Source organism: Typopeltis vanoorti, chromosome 13 (genome assembly GCF_054136105.1).
Source record: "Typopeltis vanoorti isolate ZY-2024b chromosome 13, IOZ_Tvanoo_1.0, whole genome shotgun sequence".
In the NCBI taxonomy this organism is placed as follows: domain Eukaryota; kingdom Metazoa; phylum Arthropoda; class Arachnida; order Uropygi; family Thelyphonidae; genus Typopeltis; species Typopeltis vanoorti.
The window spans coordinates 71,475,744-71,494,550 of NC_143561.1; the positions used below are offsets into that span (position 1 = coordinate 71,475,744).

The following is an 18,807-nucleotide window of genomic DNA, read 5'->3' on the forward strand; positions in this document are numbered from 1 at the left end:
AACATATATTACTGTTTGTACTAGCTGCAGCTTTGCCATTTTCTGACTCTTACTGGTTAGCTCAGGAGCAACACTGTGAATGGGCAACACTAAGCTTCATCCGTGGCATAGCTATCAGCTCGGTTATGTGTAAGGCTCTAAGCACATCATCTTGGATTGCGCTGTTATTAAAAATAATATCAGCTTCACACAGCTCCTCAGGAATCACTTTGTATACCCAGGTATGTTGATTATGGTATGTTATAATGTTTATGAATAATCACTGTTAGATATTTTTTATCTTTATTTATTTGTAATATATATAAAAAGTATTGTATTTGACAGTTCACAATGGCCGAGGGAAAAAATTTGAATGCTCATTATAGACAATTTTCCATTTTTTAATAGTTGTAGGGAAATGGACAATTAATCTGCTGTGAAGAATAACTACTGAACATTGCCGATGAGCAAGTGCAAAGAGCAAAAATGCAGTGAACTACAAATTCTTTAATTATCAATCACCAAACTGTTTTGCATTTAACAGCCATTGTAGAAGTGTGTTAAGGCCTAGGTGTTGGGAGAAACTCATGCTAGAAGCTGGAATGAGAGCAGCACTGAGAAAGGATTAAAATATTATTTAATACTTCAAATATTAAATTCAACAGTAAATTTAGAAGAGAGACTATTTTTGCAATGTGCAGCTAGTCTTGGAAATCAGCAATAATTTAAATAAATATGGTGGCATAAAATTTGCCAAAATATGGGAAACACTAATAATTCGAGATCCCAGTTTACATTCTAGGCTGCCAACAGGTGCCCACAGAGGATGCCCTACCTAGTTACGACTATAGTCCATATGTTTCACTTAGTTTTGTGTTGCCTTTGTATGTGTGCTAAAAGTCTCATATTATACTCCCTGATGATGTCTCTGTGACTGTTATGAAATATTGAAAGAATTAAATAATATTTTATTCCTTTTTCAGTGCTGTTTCAGTCCATTAAGCTTGTAACACGAGTCTTTGAAAAAGTATGTAAACAGTCAAATCTTTATAGTGAAATAGCTGATTTTCCCTTTGCATATCCATGTTTGATCATCATACAAGTATATAAATGTTTGGATTTACTTCTCATGTGCATATTGTCCATTCCCATCAACATTTGAATGAAACATTGCTTATGGTTGCAGTGCTTGACAACTGATCATAGTAATATGTTGCATCTGTAATATGATCGATTCAGAATCATAGTAGCAATAACTTCCCAGACATAATTGGGGGAGGGGAACGGGAACCTCATTGAAAAACTAAAATATTCAGTTAACAAAAACTAGTTAAAAATATTCATATTGAATAGTACAAAACATTTTTATTTTGGACAGGTTTGGGTTTGCAATTATCTTAAGTTTTTATTATTATTATTATTATTAACATCTGACTCCATGGAGTCAGAGGCTCATCATTGGAAGTACACACTATTGCTTTAAAATGATTCAATGTGTCTACATTCACAACATGTAGACACAGGCAATGCATTCCACTCACCAACCCTCTCCATGCAGAGAACCTGCTCCTCATTCCTCTGCTCACATTCTCTTTATACAGTTTCCAGCAATAGCCTTTTGTTCTATCCCCTCTCCCATTTTATGAAAAATCTCTTCCATGTCAATGATAACAACCCCTGACTCGCTTATATGTCTCAATTATATTCACCCCCCCCTTTCTCCTATTCACGAGACTTTGCAATTTATGTTCTCTCAATCTGTTCTCATTCTCCACATTCCAAAGACCACTAACAACCTTTGTGAATCATCTCTGGACCCTTTCCAGCAGATCCTCATCACCTTGAAAACCCAGCGACCAGATCTGTGCACAATAATCCATATAGGGCCTGATCATACTGTGATAATACTTTTCAGTATTAAAAAATAGTAATTTTTATCACCACAAGTTGCTTGTGCTCTGAATATGCTAAAACAACTAGTGAAATAGAGGTTCAAATTATAATGCTATTGTGCAGAGCAGTACTTATGCACAGGCACACGAGGCTCTAGCTGGTGTCCCAAAAAAATTAGGATCAATTTAAGGGCCACAAACAATGAAGGAGGTGGCTCAGAGCACTTTAGTGATTGGGTTCCTTCTGCTTTGGGAAAAGTGTGAGTACAACTCTGTTATTGTGAACTTAACGGTGTGTGTGTGTGGGGAGGGGTATTATTTCACATATGAGAGTGTGCTGAAAAGTTGTGATAATCACCATGAAGGAATTGAGGTAGAATCATGTAACTTACATATTGTTCTGCATATTTTGCCCAAAGTGTTATACACTTGTTACAGTGCTGCCGCATCATTTGCAATCCTCTTGAGAAAAGTCTTTCTTTTGTTGCACAAACCAGTCATCAGCTGCAGATTTGACTTCATCACCTGTGGAAAATTTTGTTCCCTTTCAAGTGTTTCTTTAAATTTTGGAATAGGAGCCAGGTCTGGCAAATAGGATGAGTGAGGCAGACTTTGAAAGTCCAAGTTGTATATTGTCTGTTGATTTTCGTGAGCAGAGACTTCGGCTGGTGCATTGTCCTGCAAAAGCAACATGTCTCTGCTCAGTTTCCCCGTAGTATTTTTCCTCCAGTATCTTCATCAGTTCCTTCAGAGTTGTTGAATAAACTACTGCTGTAACAGTTTAAACTTATTTGAGGTACTTGGTAAGGATTACATCATCCGTATTCCAAAAGACAATGGCAAGAACTTTTGGGATTGGAACTTCTTTGTCTGTGGAGAACCACTTTGTCTCCACTCCATTGACTGTTGTTTGGTCTCTGGGTCACAGTGATGAACCCATGTTTTCTCATCAGTCACAACATGAGCCAAAAAATTTGCACCTGATTTCTCACAATAACCCAAAATTTCTTGAGATGACAGCACACATTCCCTCTGTGAAGGCATTCAAACACTTGGGGAACCCAAATGTTTGAATGCCTTCACTGAGAGCTTCTGCATTTTCAGATGTTGATGGATAATGACTCCAACTCATTTCCTGATATTCCCAGAGTCTTTGCAATGTTTTTGGTTGATATTCCTCTATCATCAAGGATCATGAATTGAACCCCATCGATCTTTTCAGGTGTGCCACTGTGGAAGGTCTTCCAGACCTGGGGGCACCTGTCGTCTCAGGATGCCCAGTTTTAAACTTGGCTACCCATCTGGCAACTGTTGGATATGCTAGGGTCACAGTCCCCTAAAGTCTCATACAAAGTTTGGTGAATCTCAGTTGCAGCCAAAAAACTTGATGTTTTTCATGCTGCAACTGAGAAAAAGAACAAATTATTACTGCAACTGACAAAATAAAAAGAACAAATTATTACAATTTGGTGAAACATGGGGGTTAAAGGGTTTAAAGATATGTTCTTTCTTGTGGTCATATTGGTTGCTTTAATATCATTTTTGTTCTAGGTGTTTATCAGAACTTTTCAGCCCACCCCTCCATAATTAACAAGTATGGTTTCCCAAACTTTGCACAGTTCAGATTGAGGCAATCTTTCTTGGAAGACTTCGTTTTTTCATTTCAACAGAGTTCACCCACCCACTAGAATACCAAATAAGCCTCACCCTCTTGCTAACAAGCTCTTTCCGAATACACTGTAGATGTCAGTTGTCCTCTTGGTAATTTAAATTTTCCTAATTCCTACTTTCTTTTACTCTGGAACATCCTTCACCCAGCCATTCTCAGTCTTGTATCCTGACATTACAAGTGTACCAAAAATGGAGAAGTAATGAGACAAAATAGTCTGATTGTTTTCCAGATCCAAATCCCTACTCAGATTGAACAGTAAAACACAAATAATGGTTTATTGAAATGAAGCCCTTCGTCCCACATTCCATCAAAAATTCTCATCCACTATATGCATCTTGGTTTTTCAACAGGTGTGCCATGCCTGTCCAAAAAAAATATTCATTATATATATATATATATATATATATATTCAAGCACTTGCGATATGCTGAATTTTTTTGTTGTTCTTTCTTTGTACAGAAACTAACCTCAGGGATAGTGATTAGGAGTTTTGATTAGAGTGAAGTAAGACAGCCTACATTTCACTAACACTTATTTATGTTGTTTGGTCTGAGCAGAAATGGGATCTGAGAAACAGTAAACAGACCATGGAAAGGTAGAGGCGACCTCACAGAGGTCATCTCATTTAGCAGAAGACTGAGAATGGCTTTGGGAAGAATGTTTGAAGGAAAGCTGTAATAGCAGGTAGGTATGGATTGTTCTAATAGATGATCTGTATATGCTAGGTCATTGCAAATGGCAAATCCTTTATCATCCCTTCCAGTTTGATCAGTGAAGATGAGATGTTTGAGATGTGGGTTGATTTTTTTAAGAATTTGATCTCTCTCTCTCTCTTTTGAGTATATGGGCTACAGGAAATCAAGCTTTAGAGATAGACAGTCACAGATGTTATTACAGTAGTGGTCACATCTTCTTGAAGAGTAAAATTTATCATTCTTTGACGTGGGATATTGTTGATAATGTCATAAGTGTTTATGAAATGGATATCAAAGTGTTTTTTTGGTAAGTATTATGTAGTGATTTTGTTACAGTTTTGTTATGTAATGTTTATGGGATTTTCTTTATTTAATATGTTTTTGCAGTGTGCAGATAAACTGTATTTGATTATTTTATCCATTGTTACTGTTGCGGAGAATAAGTTGAACTAGTATAGTGAGAAAGGGAGACAAAAAAGCTGGAGCTGTAGCTCTACTGATCAAACTTCTTACCAGGCCACTTGATATCTCCAGTAAGCAAGGTGATGTTACTTCACCTAGTGATGAAAGTTCATCAACCATCTAGCATTTTAACTGGCATTTCTCTAGGGAAGGCATGCCTTGTTGTGTTATGCCAGATATGCTGGCACTTTGTTTTTGGAAAGAGGTTATATGTTGTGCATCACCAATGATAAAAATAACCCTACTCCTTAAGGGTTGATGATATTGCTGAACATGCTATTCATATTCAGCCCACTTGCTTTTCTTGCTAATGAAATAAACTTTATAGTCTGTCATTTATACTCTGATTATGTCTTTCTACTTTAAACTGCTTTCATAATGCCTTCTCTTTTTTTTTTCTTTTTTCCCCCATTTTTTTTCTAGATTGCCTTCATTTCTCATATTGGTCATCTATTTTACACCTATCCTGTTTAACATCCTAATTTTTGGAATAGATTTAAGTATTGTGGATTTCTTGGCTAGTGTTTAAGCAGCATTGAGCTCTTTTCTACTGAACTCCTTATTCCATGCTCTTGCCCCAGGCTGTGAGTTCCCCCCATAATCACTTGCCTTATTGTTCCAGATATACACAATGTTAATCAAAGTATTTGGACACCTAGTTGTGGCAAAAAAAAATGTGTGTTAATTATATATCTAGTACTGAGTGGGACCACCTTTGGCCTGAATGACAGCATCTAATCTTCAGGTAATGCTTTCAACTAATTTTTGATAAGTTCGTTGCAACAGGAATATTCTTCTATTCCTTGTGCAAAGCTACTCCCATTGCTGATGTTGATGATGGCCACTGTGGTCTGTAGAAAATTTGGCATTCTAATTCATCCCAAAGATGTTCAGTGTTGAGGTCTGGACTCTGAGCTGGTCAGTCCAACACTTCTATGCTGTTTTGTCGAAACCAATCTCAGACACACACACACACAGCGTAGTGCAGTGTGGCATGGAGCATTGTCATGCTGAAACATGCAGTGGTCACTGTCGAAGTACTTCTACAGCTGTGGAAGCAAGAATTATACAGGATATCCAAGTAGCCATCAGAGATCATGGTTTTGGGCATATCCACCAATGGACCAAAGCTCCATACCGCCAAACTTGACAGTTGAAATGATGCAGTCTGCAGGACCCATTCCCCGGGTAATCTCCAAGCATGAATTTGTTGCTCTACAACCCCCCCCCCCCAAACAACATCATTTGTTGTTGTTTGGGGGGGGGGGGCTTGTTCACAGCAGCTCTGTTGTGGTAACTTAAGGCACGAGCTCTCTGTGGACGGTTACATTTTCCAGATTGACTGTGAGATACGCTGCTGATGACGTGCAGGATGCTAGAAAATTCCAAGACAGAGCTTGTCAATCTTGGTCAGTGAATGTTGGTGGCATCCCAGATTGTTTTCTCGCTGTAGTGGCATCATCAGCTTTTCATCTACAAATGACATACACAACAATGAATTTTTATATACTAAGGTGGGTAGCATTGTCACAGTCAGAAAGATTATAGAAGCGACATCATTGACGTTGGAAATCTGTCAATTCAGCTGAACGTGGCATCTTGATTTTGGATCCTACATGTGGTAGGATCTGAAATTTGCACGACACATAAGGTTTCTAATACTTTTGTCAACATAGTGTACATTCCTTCTTCACAAACGCCCTCATATATAGCCACCTGACACCCAACTAATTAACTTGTGGTTTGCTCCATCCAAAAAATAAATAAAATAAAAGCAGATGAGTAGAACGGCTTATGTGTTGGCAGTACATGTTAGTTTATTTTAATGGTATTGATTACAACACAGAATGATAAGAAAATAATTATTATTTATTAACTTATTAGCTGATATTTCACTGGTATTATATCCAGCATCTTCAGAGCACAAGAAACAATGACAATTTGGTATAAGAGTGGGACTAGTTTAAAAAATTTGTAACAGGCAATAGAAGGAACTAAAGTTTTAATTGCTGCTATCTATGTTGGAAAAAGAGAAAACAAGTATTAATTAGATCATAAAATGACTCTCCCAGATTTTTGCTAAATTTATACAGCCATACTTGTTGAGGTTTGGAGTATGTTTTAACCACGCTACCGGCCAAGACGTCTATAGGCGTCAAGTTTATCATGGATGCGAAGTGCATATTAAAATTGTAATACCATTGATATTACATTGAAATATATGATGGATACGAAGAGTATGAGGATGCATATTTGATTCGTAATGGCCGGTGAGAAGGTGCTGTTGATTCCAAAACCAATCTTTCTGACTTTATAATGACTTCTGTGTAGCAGTTTTGTTTTCTTGCATTTGATCTTGTGTGAAGGGGTATCCAAGGCATGGTCTGCTAGACCTGACTTGCCATAATGATAGCACTGAATGTATTCTTTATATTCACCAAGGCAGGTGTAAACAGTTCTTCCTGTCTGTCCAGGAAGCCAGGTCCAAGAACATCACCCTTCATAAACTCTTGGATGTGATAAAGACAAGAGTTTGTCCATATGACCAATTTCTCATATGGTTTAAATATGATACATAGGTGATATATATTAAGCACTCTAGATTTCTTTTCAAATGTTCCTTGAATGTATGGGATGGTAATAACAGTTTTGCTGTAGTGATAAGCAATGGAAGGGATTTCTGGGGAGTATTTAATCTTTTTTCTGTCCTATGTGTATTATAGCCATTGGCTAAGAAAGTGTGATGCAAATGAGTGACTTCAGTGGTAAGAGCATTGTGATTGGAACAGATAGCTCTAGCTCTGTGAATTAGTGCTTTTAGGATATCATACTGTTGAGCTGGATGACGGTGTGAATATTTGTGTAAATATCTCCTTGTCTGAGTTTTCTATAAACAGAAAAAAATAATGAATCATCAGGAAGTCATGTGACTAGTGGTATCTAGGAAGGGAAGATAGTAAAATAAAAATAAAATAAAACCAGATACAACACTATGTTCAACATCCTCTGATGAGAGGAGGGGGGATTCCAAAACTCCTAGATCCTCATATGTCCTGTGTTATCAAGATACTTCTTTTCCCAGCCATTTTAGGGTCAGCTTTTTGAGCCCTTTCCTTTCATTCTCTTCTTTAGTTATTTCTTACTTTCTTCCACAGTCTTCCCTTTTTCCTCTCATCATCACTGATCATGGCATCATTGGTTCTTTCCCCTCCCTTCCCCCTCTTAGCCACTCTTACTCTTTCTCTGTTCATGGTTTTCTAATCCTGTCTTTACTTCTGATCCCACACATTAATTTCTATCAGCATTAAACTTTTGTAAGTTTTTGTTGAGTTTTTTTGTGCTCTTGCTTTTTGTTATGATTGCAGACAAGATGGCCATAAGTCACTGCATTGGATACATCATATGTCTAATATACTGGGCCATACATTTTTCCTGAGGCTATTGGGGACCAAGGTGCTAGAGTGTTCCAGTGGGGGGTCTCTCTCTTTATTGTTTGGGGGCCCTTAAATTGATGCTAATTTTTTGGCATCCCCCAGCTAGAATCTCATGCATGTGCACATAAATATGGCCCTGCTAATATACTGAGTGGTTTGGATCTCTCTAAAAATAGTTCACTTTTATAGGTATAATCTGTATAACTGAGAGAATATTGAGAATAAATGAGAGAAATGAGAAAGTATGGGATTGTAGGAAATGTGATACCAATGGATTACTGACTTTCATTGAATGAGAGTATGAATTGAGGAGTGTTGTGTCGGAAAAAGTGCCAACTCACTTTTAATGAGTCATCCTATTTCCAACCCAACATAAGGTAACATTAAATGCCATGGATATGGACATGCTTATGCCTCCAGAAGAAAATGTGCATCTTGGTAACTCAGAACTGTGTCTAAACATTTTTTGTAGATATTAAGTGAATTTTGACTAACCCATAATTTAAATAGATAATGTTTGTAGATTAATTAACAGAGGAAAATTATGTATAATTACTGAAAGATGTATATAAGATAATACATGTGTTGAGCCATGTCAAAAACAGTTCGGAGCTGCGGTGACCAATCGGCCGCCGCTATGTGCATGACGTAGCCACCAAGAGAGGGCGCTCGCATGAGGTATATAGGTTTCGGCGTTGAATTCAAGCTTTCTCTTATTTTCTGTTCCTGGTTCCTGATCGAAGTGCTGGATGGCTGTGAAGCTTGCAGCCATGCCCGGCAAGATTTTCCCATTGCTATACGGTGCCGTGTCGACAATAGCCACAACTGAGGAATGCGGCCAGAGAGTTCCAGAAAAGGGCCGTTGGTTAGCCATGCCAATGTATAAAACAGCGAAGAGGTGAATCTCTTTTGAAAAGAATAGAAGTATGTTGCAGCCATAAAATATATACGGTGAGGAAACCCAGAAATCTAGTTAAGGAAGTTCCAATAACAACCAGAAAAGCAAGAATGGTAAGATGCAAGTTTTCGTATTATATTGAATAATAACCAAAGAGGGTATGAGAAACAGAACGTTAGGGAGCTCCATATAGTCTACTTTATATCTAAAGAACTGTAATCTTTTGGACATTCTGTCTACATCTAAAGAGCAAGTAACACCCTAAGCTTAAGCTGAGCTGGGAACCAAGGCTTCAGACTGTTTATGTTAGAAGAAACATTGTTATTATTGTATTAAATTTGAACTTAAATATTAACTGAATTTTGGGGGAGGATAAAGCCAGAATATAAGAGAAAATATTGTCTCATGTGAATTTGGCAAGACGGAGTACGTCTATTCTTGTTGAGAGGCTTATACGCTGGTTAAACATGATAACTAATATTTAAGGAATTGACAGCGTATACTAGAAATATAAATTAAATAAACTTTAATATATACTTTCCGATATTTCGGTGAACGTCACCTTGCCATCTTCTTGGGAACTTACTACAAAGACACGTGCACACAAGTACTAATAACAGCAAATGAGACTGAAGCTAGGAAGCTAGCGTTTCCTAAAGTCCTGATGGTGCCCCCTGCCATGGCTATATTGGTAGTTCTTGGCCTTTGGGCTGAAGTTCTTCTGATAAAAGTTTCCCAAATTTGGGGCAGTTTTATGCATCCAAATTTGTTGAGGTTTGGCATGTTCCTAAGGGCCGAGGCTGATTCCATGAATAGTCTTTCATACTTGAACTTGCTGCGGTGTATTACTGTGGCTTTCTTCCATCTTATTCTGTGGCGAGTATCCAGAGCGTGGTCTGCAAGCCCAGAGTGGCTGTACTGGTGAAATCGGATGTAATCCTTGTGTTCTGAGATTCTGATATTTTCTGTCCTGCCTGTTTGGCCAAAGTAGGACAGTTTACAGCTGCAAGGGACCTGGTATACACCAGGTAGGTCTAGGGGAAGTGGTTGGTCTTTGGTGGAGCGGATAAGGGATGCCAGTTTTCTATGTGGTCTGTAACAAGTGGATGGTGGGTTGTGGATAACTGGGTTAAGTATTTTTTGGATTTTTTGGAGGGGGTAGCCGTTGGCTGAGAAAGTGTCACGGATGTGATTTAGTTCAGTGGTTAGGGCTTGATCATTAGAACAGATTATTTTTGCCCTGTTGAATAATGTTTTAATAACTCCATATTGTTGTGAGGGGGGGGGGATTGTTGGTGAATGTATCTGCCTGTATGGGTGGGTTTTCTATAAACTGAGAAAACCAAGGTTCCATCAGGTTGGCAGGTGACTAGTGTGTCTAGGAAGGGGAGGTTATTGTTTTCCTCTTTTTCCAGGGTGAATTTGATTCTAGGGTGTTGGTTGTTCAAGTGTGTTAGGAAGGAGAAGAGTGAATCCGGGCCATGTGGCCAAATAGCGAAAACATCATCAACGTAGCGAAGCCATATGGTAGGTTTTTGTGGGGCTGAGTTTAAGGCTTTCTCTTCAAACATCTCCATGAAGAAGTTGGCCAAGGGTGGGGAAAGTGGTGAACCCATGGCTGTCCCCTCTATCTGTTTGTAGAATTTTTCCTGCCAAACGAAATAGCCTGAGTTCATTGTAAACTGAAATAGGGCTGAGATATCGGGAGGAAATTTAGCTTGGATTAGCTCTAAGGTTTCTTTGAGGGGGACATTCGTGAATAGGGAGGAGACATCAAAACTGACCATTATGTCATTATGTTGGAGTGTAAGGTTTTCTATACTGGCTTTGAAGTGGGCTGAGTTTTTTATGTGTGATGGTGTATTGCCAGTATAGTGTGAGAGCGCTTTGGCTAAATGCTAAACAGGCAGGACAGCAAATATCAGAATCTCAGAACACAAGGATTACATCCGATTTCACCAGTACAGCCACTCTGGGCTTGCAGACCACGCTCTGGATACTCGCCACAGAATAAGATGGAAGAAAGCCACAGTAATACACCGCAGCAAGTTCAAGTATGAAAGACTATTCATGGAATCAGCCTCGGCCCTTAGGAACATGCCAAACCTCAACAAATTTGGATGCATAAAACTGCCCCAAATTTGGGAAACTTTTATCAGAAGAACTTCAGCCCAAAGGCCAAGAACTACCAATATAGCCCGCCAGGGGGCACCATCAGGACTTTAGGAAACGCTAGCTTCCTAGCTTCAGTCTCATTTGCTGTTATTAGTACTTGTGTGCACGTGTCTTTGTAGTAAGTTCCCAAGAAGATGGCAACGTGACGTTCGCCGAAATATCGGAAAGTATATATTAAAGTTTATTTAATTTATATTTCTAGTATACGCTGTCAATTCCTTAAATATTAGTTATCAGGAGTACGTCTAATATGCTTCACACTAATTGTAGACTGTATCTATGTATATTTGTTATTCCCATGAATGAGAACTGAGCAACTCAGTAGAAATTAACCAAGCCTGAATATAGTTATACAAAGAAGAGTGTGAAATTGATACCATAAGATTTCAGAGTAAATTTTTTTGGATACGTAAATTTAAGTGTGTGTGGGGGGGGGGGGGGGGGGGGGGATTCAGGCTCCTCAGAATTGAAATTTCTGACTAAAGTGTATATATGTGTTTTGTCTAAATAAATGTATTTCTTTAATTCAAACCTCATGAGTCTGTCATTGTTCTGAGAATTGAGTTACCACTTGTTAAAATTCGGACCATGCATAATTAGTAAGGGGAATCCATTAGCAACTAAGAAAAGGGGACCATGACTGCAAACCTCTTGATCCCTATATTGTTTTCAGTAGCTTAAAATTGCATCTCAGACTTCAGTTGCCGACTGGCGCAGTCGACTTAAAGAATATAAATTTGTTGGCAATGGAAGAGCTGAAAATAAATAAGATAAGTGAATATTATAAATAATAATAACAGGGCAGAACCAAGACATAACAGGAGTAAATGATGTTAGGCAAATGGCAGTGATGAGTGTAAGATTTTGGAGAACAATAAGCTGGGTTCAAGCAAAACAGTGGTTGTGATCAGATTTTCACTTTACAACAAATAGTTGAGAAATAGATCTGTACTTCTGTTTTTGAAAGTCTAGAAAAGACTTATGACAAGACTCAAAGAAAAGATTTTCAAAAATCTACAGTTATAGCATAAATGGAACATTATACAGATCAGTACATAGTCTATATTTCATTTGTGCTGTTAATCAGTAGTTAGAATTGAAGAAAATACTGGAAGATGATTTCATGTAAAATCAGATGTAAGATGGGTGTGCATACTATCTATTCTTTTATTTATTATCTATATGGATTACATTATGAAGTGGCACTAAACTTGTGTTATTAAATGCCATAAATAAGTGAATGTTCTTCACACTCTATCATCCATTTCTTATGGTTCTAATAGATGTTCTGCTTAACTCCTTATTCCATGTTGCTGCTCCAGTCTGTGAGGTTCCATTGTTCATGCATTGATTGCATCAAAACTTAATTATGGGTCCCAAGTCTGGTTCTGCAAGAGAGAGAGTACTCTCTGATGGCTAAACCCTGTTCACCATCAAACCATGAGAATTGCAACTGGTACATTTCAAATTTCAATTTTTGAAAATCTTTTCTTTGAGTCTTGTCATAAGTCTTTTCTAGACTTTCAAAAACAGAAGTACAGATCTATTTCTCAACTATTTGTTGTAAAGTGAAAATCTGATCACAACCACTTCATAATGGATTACATTATGAAGTGGCACTAAACACGTGTTATTAAATGCCGTAAATAAGTGAATGTTCTTCACACTCTATCATCCATTTCTTATGGTTCTAATAGATGTTCTGCTTGACTCCTTATTCCATGCTGCTGCTCCAGTCTGTGAGGTTCCATTGTTCGTGCATTGATTGCATCAAAACTTAATTATGGGTCCTAAGTCTGGTTCTGCAAGAGAGAGAGTACTCTCTGATGGCTAAACCCTGTTCACCATCAAACCATGAAAATTGCAACTGGTACATTTCAAATTTCACCTATCTCTAGTCTCTACATCAAGGTAAATGAATCACCCTTGTCGCTTTGACAACAACAGCTGTCTCTAATGTATGCTACAAAAATAAAATCCTTGATAGACCTTCCCACATGGCCAACTATTTTTAGTTCATGGTGAGATGATCTGTATAACACCTATTAAACTGCTCTATGACCCTTTTGTTTGCAAATAAAAGTTCCCTTACAAGTCCTAGATGTTATGATAGACAACATAGAACAGATGCCATCAAATACACTTCCAACATAGCATTTATGCATACCACCATGTTTCTTTTCTTTTTGTAGGCTGCTAAAATTCTCCATCCCTACTGTTGTTTACCAGCAGTTTTTTCAAACTTATAGAATTGAATACTCTGATTTTTGTGCAATCTACACAGATGGTTCAAAATCAGAGTGACACGAGGGTAGCAGAAAATGGGATTTTCTGCTGCCTTTGCAGACAGCATAATATCTTCTCAGATTCCACTGGAATGTAGCAACTTGACAGCTGAGCTCTATGGCATAAAGCAGGGGTCTTGAATGCATGGCCCACGGGCAACAGGTGCCCTGTGGAGCTCTTTGCCGTGGCCTGCTGGCCATTTTGAAAAAAATTGATGTTAAAAAAATTAAATAAAAAATAATTTTAATGAAGCCCGTGGGTGCTAAGCTATACTGCGGTATTTAGAATTGTAAGATGCTTTCCAGATTCACAAGGAATGCTGTGCATTTGATACTTTACATAAAATCCTATAAAAATAAATATTAAATAGACATGCTTCTTCAGCCATCTACCAGCACCAAGCGGTACTTAAGTACTAGTACTAATGTCGCAGGTAGATGGCTGAAGCAGTAGTTCGTTCGAGTGTGCTGTCTAGTGCCTTCCAGATACATCTCGAAGGTTCTTGATACTTTGTTATTTTCATATAAATACAAGAGGATCTCATCCATGGTCAGTCGTGAACAGTGTGATATTCGTGTATAAGCGCACGCAGGTTTGTCATGTCAGCCATAGCCTATTGTGGTTTTATATTGCTGGCCATTTTGGATCAGTTTTTTTTTTTTTTTTTTTTTTTGGGGGGGGGGGGGGGTTCACCTTCCATCACTATGGCATCTACGAGTAAAAAGCATAAATCAAGTGATTCTTGTCAGGTTTTTAATGAAAAAGTGGACCACTTGTACTTTTTTGTGCTGATCGACAATAAGCCAGTGTGTTTAATTTGTCGTGAGTCAGTGTCAAAAGAATACAATATAAAATGACACTATGAGACAAAGCATGCGTCCATTGTCCACCTTCAAAGGTGGCTTCGTGTGGACAAAGTGAACCATCTCTCGAAATTGATTTAAAATGCTAGCAGGGTATGTTTAAAAAGCAGAGGGAAGAGAGCAAAGTGTGCATCAAAATAAGTCATGTGATAGCTGAAAAAATTGCTAAAAAATCAAAAGCCTTCTTGGACGGCGAGTTTGTGAAATAGTGTCTCATCACTGCTGGGGATATTCTGTGCCCAAATAATAAGGAAGCGTTTAAAAAACTGAGTTTGTCTGGGGTAACTGTAGCATGACATGTCGAAGAACTTGCCAATGACATTGAAGGAACTTTAAAATAAACGGGCGTCCGAATTTACTTCATATTCACTTGCTTTAGATGAGATCACAGATGTGAAGGATACAGCGCAACTTGGCTATCTTTGTCCATGGCATTGATCAACATTTCAATGTGACAGAAAAACTGCTAGTGCTCATATCTATGAAGGGAATGATGAAAGATATTCTGGAAGATATTCATTGATATTCTGGAAGTCGCCAAGAAAATGCTCCAGCGTTGCGACCTCAGCTTAACCAACCTCGAGGGTGTGGTAAATGATGGTGTCCCTGCTATAGTTGGAAAGAACGAAGGGTTTTTTGCGCTGTTTCGGAAAGAACCGGAACTAGAAGCAAAAGATTTCATCCATTACCACTGTTTAATCCACCAGGAGAATTAGTGCGGAAAAACTATTGGATTTGAGAATGTCATGAAAGTTATTGTGACTGTTGTCAACATTATTAATGCAAGAGGATTGAATTATCGTCAATTCCAAGAGTTTTTGACCCAAGCGTACGAAGTGGATCACGGTGATGTGGTTTATTATAGTGATGTGCGTTGGTTGAGCATAGGGAAGGTTCTTAAAAGAGTCTTTGACTTAAGGAGCGAAATATAGCAGTTCATGCAAACCAAGGGGTATCCGATTGCAGAATTTAACAATCCAAAGTGGATGACAGACTTTGCCTTTGTGACCAACATCTTGTTGTATATGTTGAAAGTTTATTTTTCACTTGGTTAGACTATAATAAATTTAGTTTAATCCTTTATCGAAGTGTGAACAAACAAAGTTTGCACCCGAAAATATCTTCAGGACTGGGGTAAGGTGGTACAACACCGGGAAACTCGTTACAAAGGTGGAGCAAGCTAACATCACTCCTATCTCAGTATCTCCCATAATGCAAAACACATCTCCTTGCAGACATGTATAATGTTATGCATTAAGGGAAGGGCCACTACCCAGACTAGTTTCGACCTTTATTGAGGTCTCTTCAGTGGGAGCCAGGCCCAAGTGGAGATACAAGGCAGAAGCATTAGGAAGGTCATCTCTACCTATGGGAGTTGCCAAATGGTGTGCCACCTTTTTAGTAGTCTAACCAAGTGAAAAATAAACTTTCAACATCTTTCTCTAAATCCAGAGTAATTTAATAAAAAGGTGGCACACCATTTGGCAACTCCTATAGGTAGAGATGACACTCTTTGATCACATCAAAGTTTTTGTGGCCAAGCTCAAACTTTGGGAGGCACAACTCGCAAAAAAAGACTTAACTCATTTTCAGCTTCTTGCTGAGTCCAACTCTTCGTCTCTTGATGAACACGCTACAAAATTAGCCGTGCTGCGAAGCGAGTTCGAAGAGAGAGATGTGATTTTCGTAACCAATCGTCTTTTTAGATTTATTTTCAATGCCTTTCAGTGTGAATGCTGCTGAAATGCCAGGCTCAGTAAAAATAGAGTGCTTGAACTCCAAAACAACTCTTCTTTGAGGGAAAAGTTATTCAATGTGCCCTTGCTTACATTTTACGAAGACTAAATTTCTGAGGACTCATTCTCTAATCTTCACTATCATGTTTTGGAGATGTGTGCTCTGTTAGGAAGCACACACTTATGTGAGCAGTTCTTCTCCAGAATGAAGTATGTGAAGTTGAAGACAAGAACTCGGATTACGGACCAACATCTTGAGAATACCCTGTGCATAGCGACTTCCAACAGTGATGCCAACATCGACAAGCTGGTCAAGCAAAATCTTTGCCAAATTGCCCATTGACATTGTAAGAAATAAATGTTTTATTCATTAAATTATCTTTTTTCAAGTATTGATTGTATTTACTTATCATGAGCCCAACCTACGCTCTTAAAGTTGAATTTGTTTATTTTTATAGGATTTTATGTAAAGTATCAAATGCACAGCGTTCCTTGTGAATCTGGAAAGCATCTCACAATTCTAAATACTGTAGTATAGCTTAGTGGCCTGCGAGCCTCATTGAAATTTTTAATACGGCCCGCACTGTCTGAAAGGTTGAAGACCCCTGGTATAGAGCTTGCACTAAAATACATAAGATTGCATTGCTACCAGTCACCAAAGGTTCATAACATATCAGATTCACAAAGATCTGTACAGGTAATAAGATGTCAAGAGCTACAGAAACATCAGGGGGATCTTCCAAATCCAACATCTCTTCTCTCTCTCTCTCAGTTAAGGAAGCTACACTACAATGTATATTTATGTTGGATTCCAAGCCACATTGGGATCAAGGTAAACGAGACTGTAGATACTGCAGTTAGGTCAGCTTCTTTCTCCAGTGTCCATTATCTGCATTTTCCATACACTGACTACTGGGAGACTATCAGACACATATTTTTACCCAAATGACAGATATCATGGAATAGACACAAATAATAAGCTCTATTGAATTAAGCCTGATATTAAATTTTGGCAGTCTAGTGTGTGTGTGTGCTGGTTCTGTAAAGAGGAAATTGTTCTAGCTTGACTCTGCACAGGTCCTACTTACCTCACACATCTCATATTGAGAGGCAATCACATGCCTGTGTGCGAGTTCTGTAATACCTGACTAACCATCAGTCATATTTTAATCGACTGCCCTCATTTCATCTGAGCCTTATGCACTCAGGCAGAGTTTAACATATTCTTCAAGTGTCACCCCAGTTTTTATATTTTTATAGATCATAAATACACTGGTTTCCATAAATTAAGGAACAGAGAACAAAATCATGATAACTCAACAACTGTATGATCAATGTTTATTCAATTTGGTGAAAGCAGTATTATATGAGATGTAAAATACCCACAACAATTGTAAATAAATAGTTTAATTCAGTAACAAATGGGTACATTAAGACAATGGTCAAAAACAAGAAGTCCAAATGAGATTGTCAAAATGCCTCAATAAATAGTGTGGATGCCTCACACTGTAACAGTGCTCATATTGATGGTTCATACTGTTTATAATGTTATCCAGGAGCTCATTGGTAATTACAGCCATTCTTCCTGCAAAGCACTCTTAAAGTCCCCCCCCTCAAAGTTTTTTTGGGAGGTGGGGGGTTGAGTGCAGCAACACATCTACCTAGAGCATCCCAGATGTGCTCAGTGAGCCATACACTAAATAAAAAAATAAATCAGTAGGATTAAGTTCAGAAGACCTTGCTGGGTAGTCCATACATATGATTGTCTCTTATTGAAGGTATTGGTTCACAAGTTTCACTTGATGAGGACAAGTGTTATCATCCTGTAGGATAAATGTCTCCCATATCACATATAGACAAACATAGAGATCCAGGAGCTAGTCTCTATAAGTTGTGGCATTCATGGTTCAGCTAGGAAGCACATACAGGTATTTGTATCCACCCAACAAGATGCCTTTCCAAACCCTCACACTGTTTCTACCATAAATATTTCCTTTCATGGATATTAGAGGGATGATAACATATCTCTAGTTCTCTTAGATCAGATGTCTGATATCACTTTGTAGAGCATATTGGTTCATCTGTAAAAAAAATAGCGACCTCCATTGGTCTTGGGTCCAGATGATGTGGAGCCTGGTATTTTCTCCTGTAGTTGCGAGGATAGGGACACACAGACTGCTGGTTTCTAGCAACTAGTAATGGTCTGCATTGTATACAGACCATGTTCTTAAAGCTTTCTGTGTGCTGTGGAAGCAGATAGCAATATGTCTTCACAAGTGATGTGAAGTCATACACCTTTACCACGAGTTGTCCCAGTCCTGTAAATAGTTCGGGTGCAAACTTGTTTGCTTACACTTGGATGAAGGATTAAACCAAGTATATAATTTCTTGGTATCTTTAATTTATACTTCAATATAGTTGAAATATTTAATGAATAATTCATCATGGGTGTCATTCTTGTAAGTGAATGTTTATGTAGGATTCCATTTTTCATCTTTGTAAGTGTCAAATCATGCATGGAGATCATGTAAAGGAGAGAAGGATCCATTGGTGAGTGTGCCAGATACATGATCAATTAAGTAAGCTCATTGATTATTTTTATTTAAAAAAAAAAAACAAGTTTATTGATTTAAAATTAAAAAAAAAGTTCATTGATTATTTTTATTAAAAAAAACAAGTTTATTGATTTAAAATTAAAAAAAAAAACTACACTGA

The 18,807-nt window shown here is 38.0% G+C and overlaps 1 protein-coding gene across 1 annotated transcript in view; it reads left to right on the forward strand.

Annotated features, from left to right (window-relative positions):
* LOC150100278 (putative HERC2-like protein 3) overlaps positions 1-18,807 on the forward strand; it is a 136,117-nt gene that overhangs the window by 40,487 nt on the left and 76,823 nt on the right. The window contains exon 7 of the mRNA XM_090402624.1: positions 25-221. Coding sequence (XP_090258750.1) covers positions 25-221 — 197 coding nt within the window. The remainder of the gene's footprint in view (positions 1-24; positions 222-18,807) is intronic.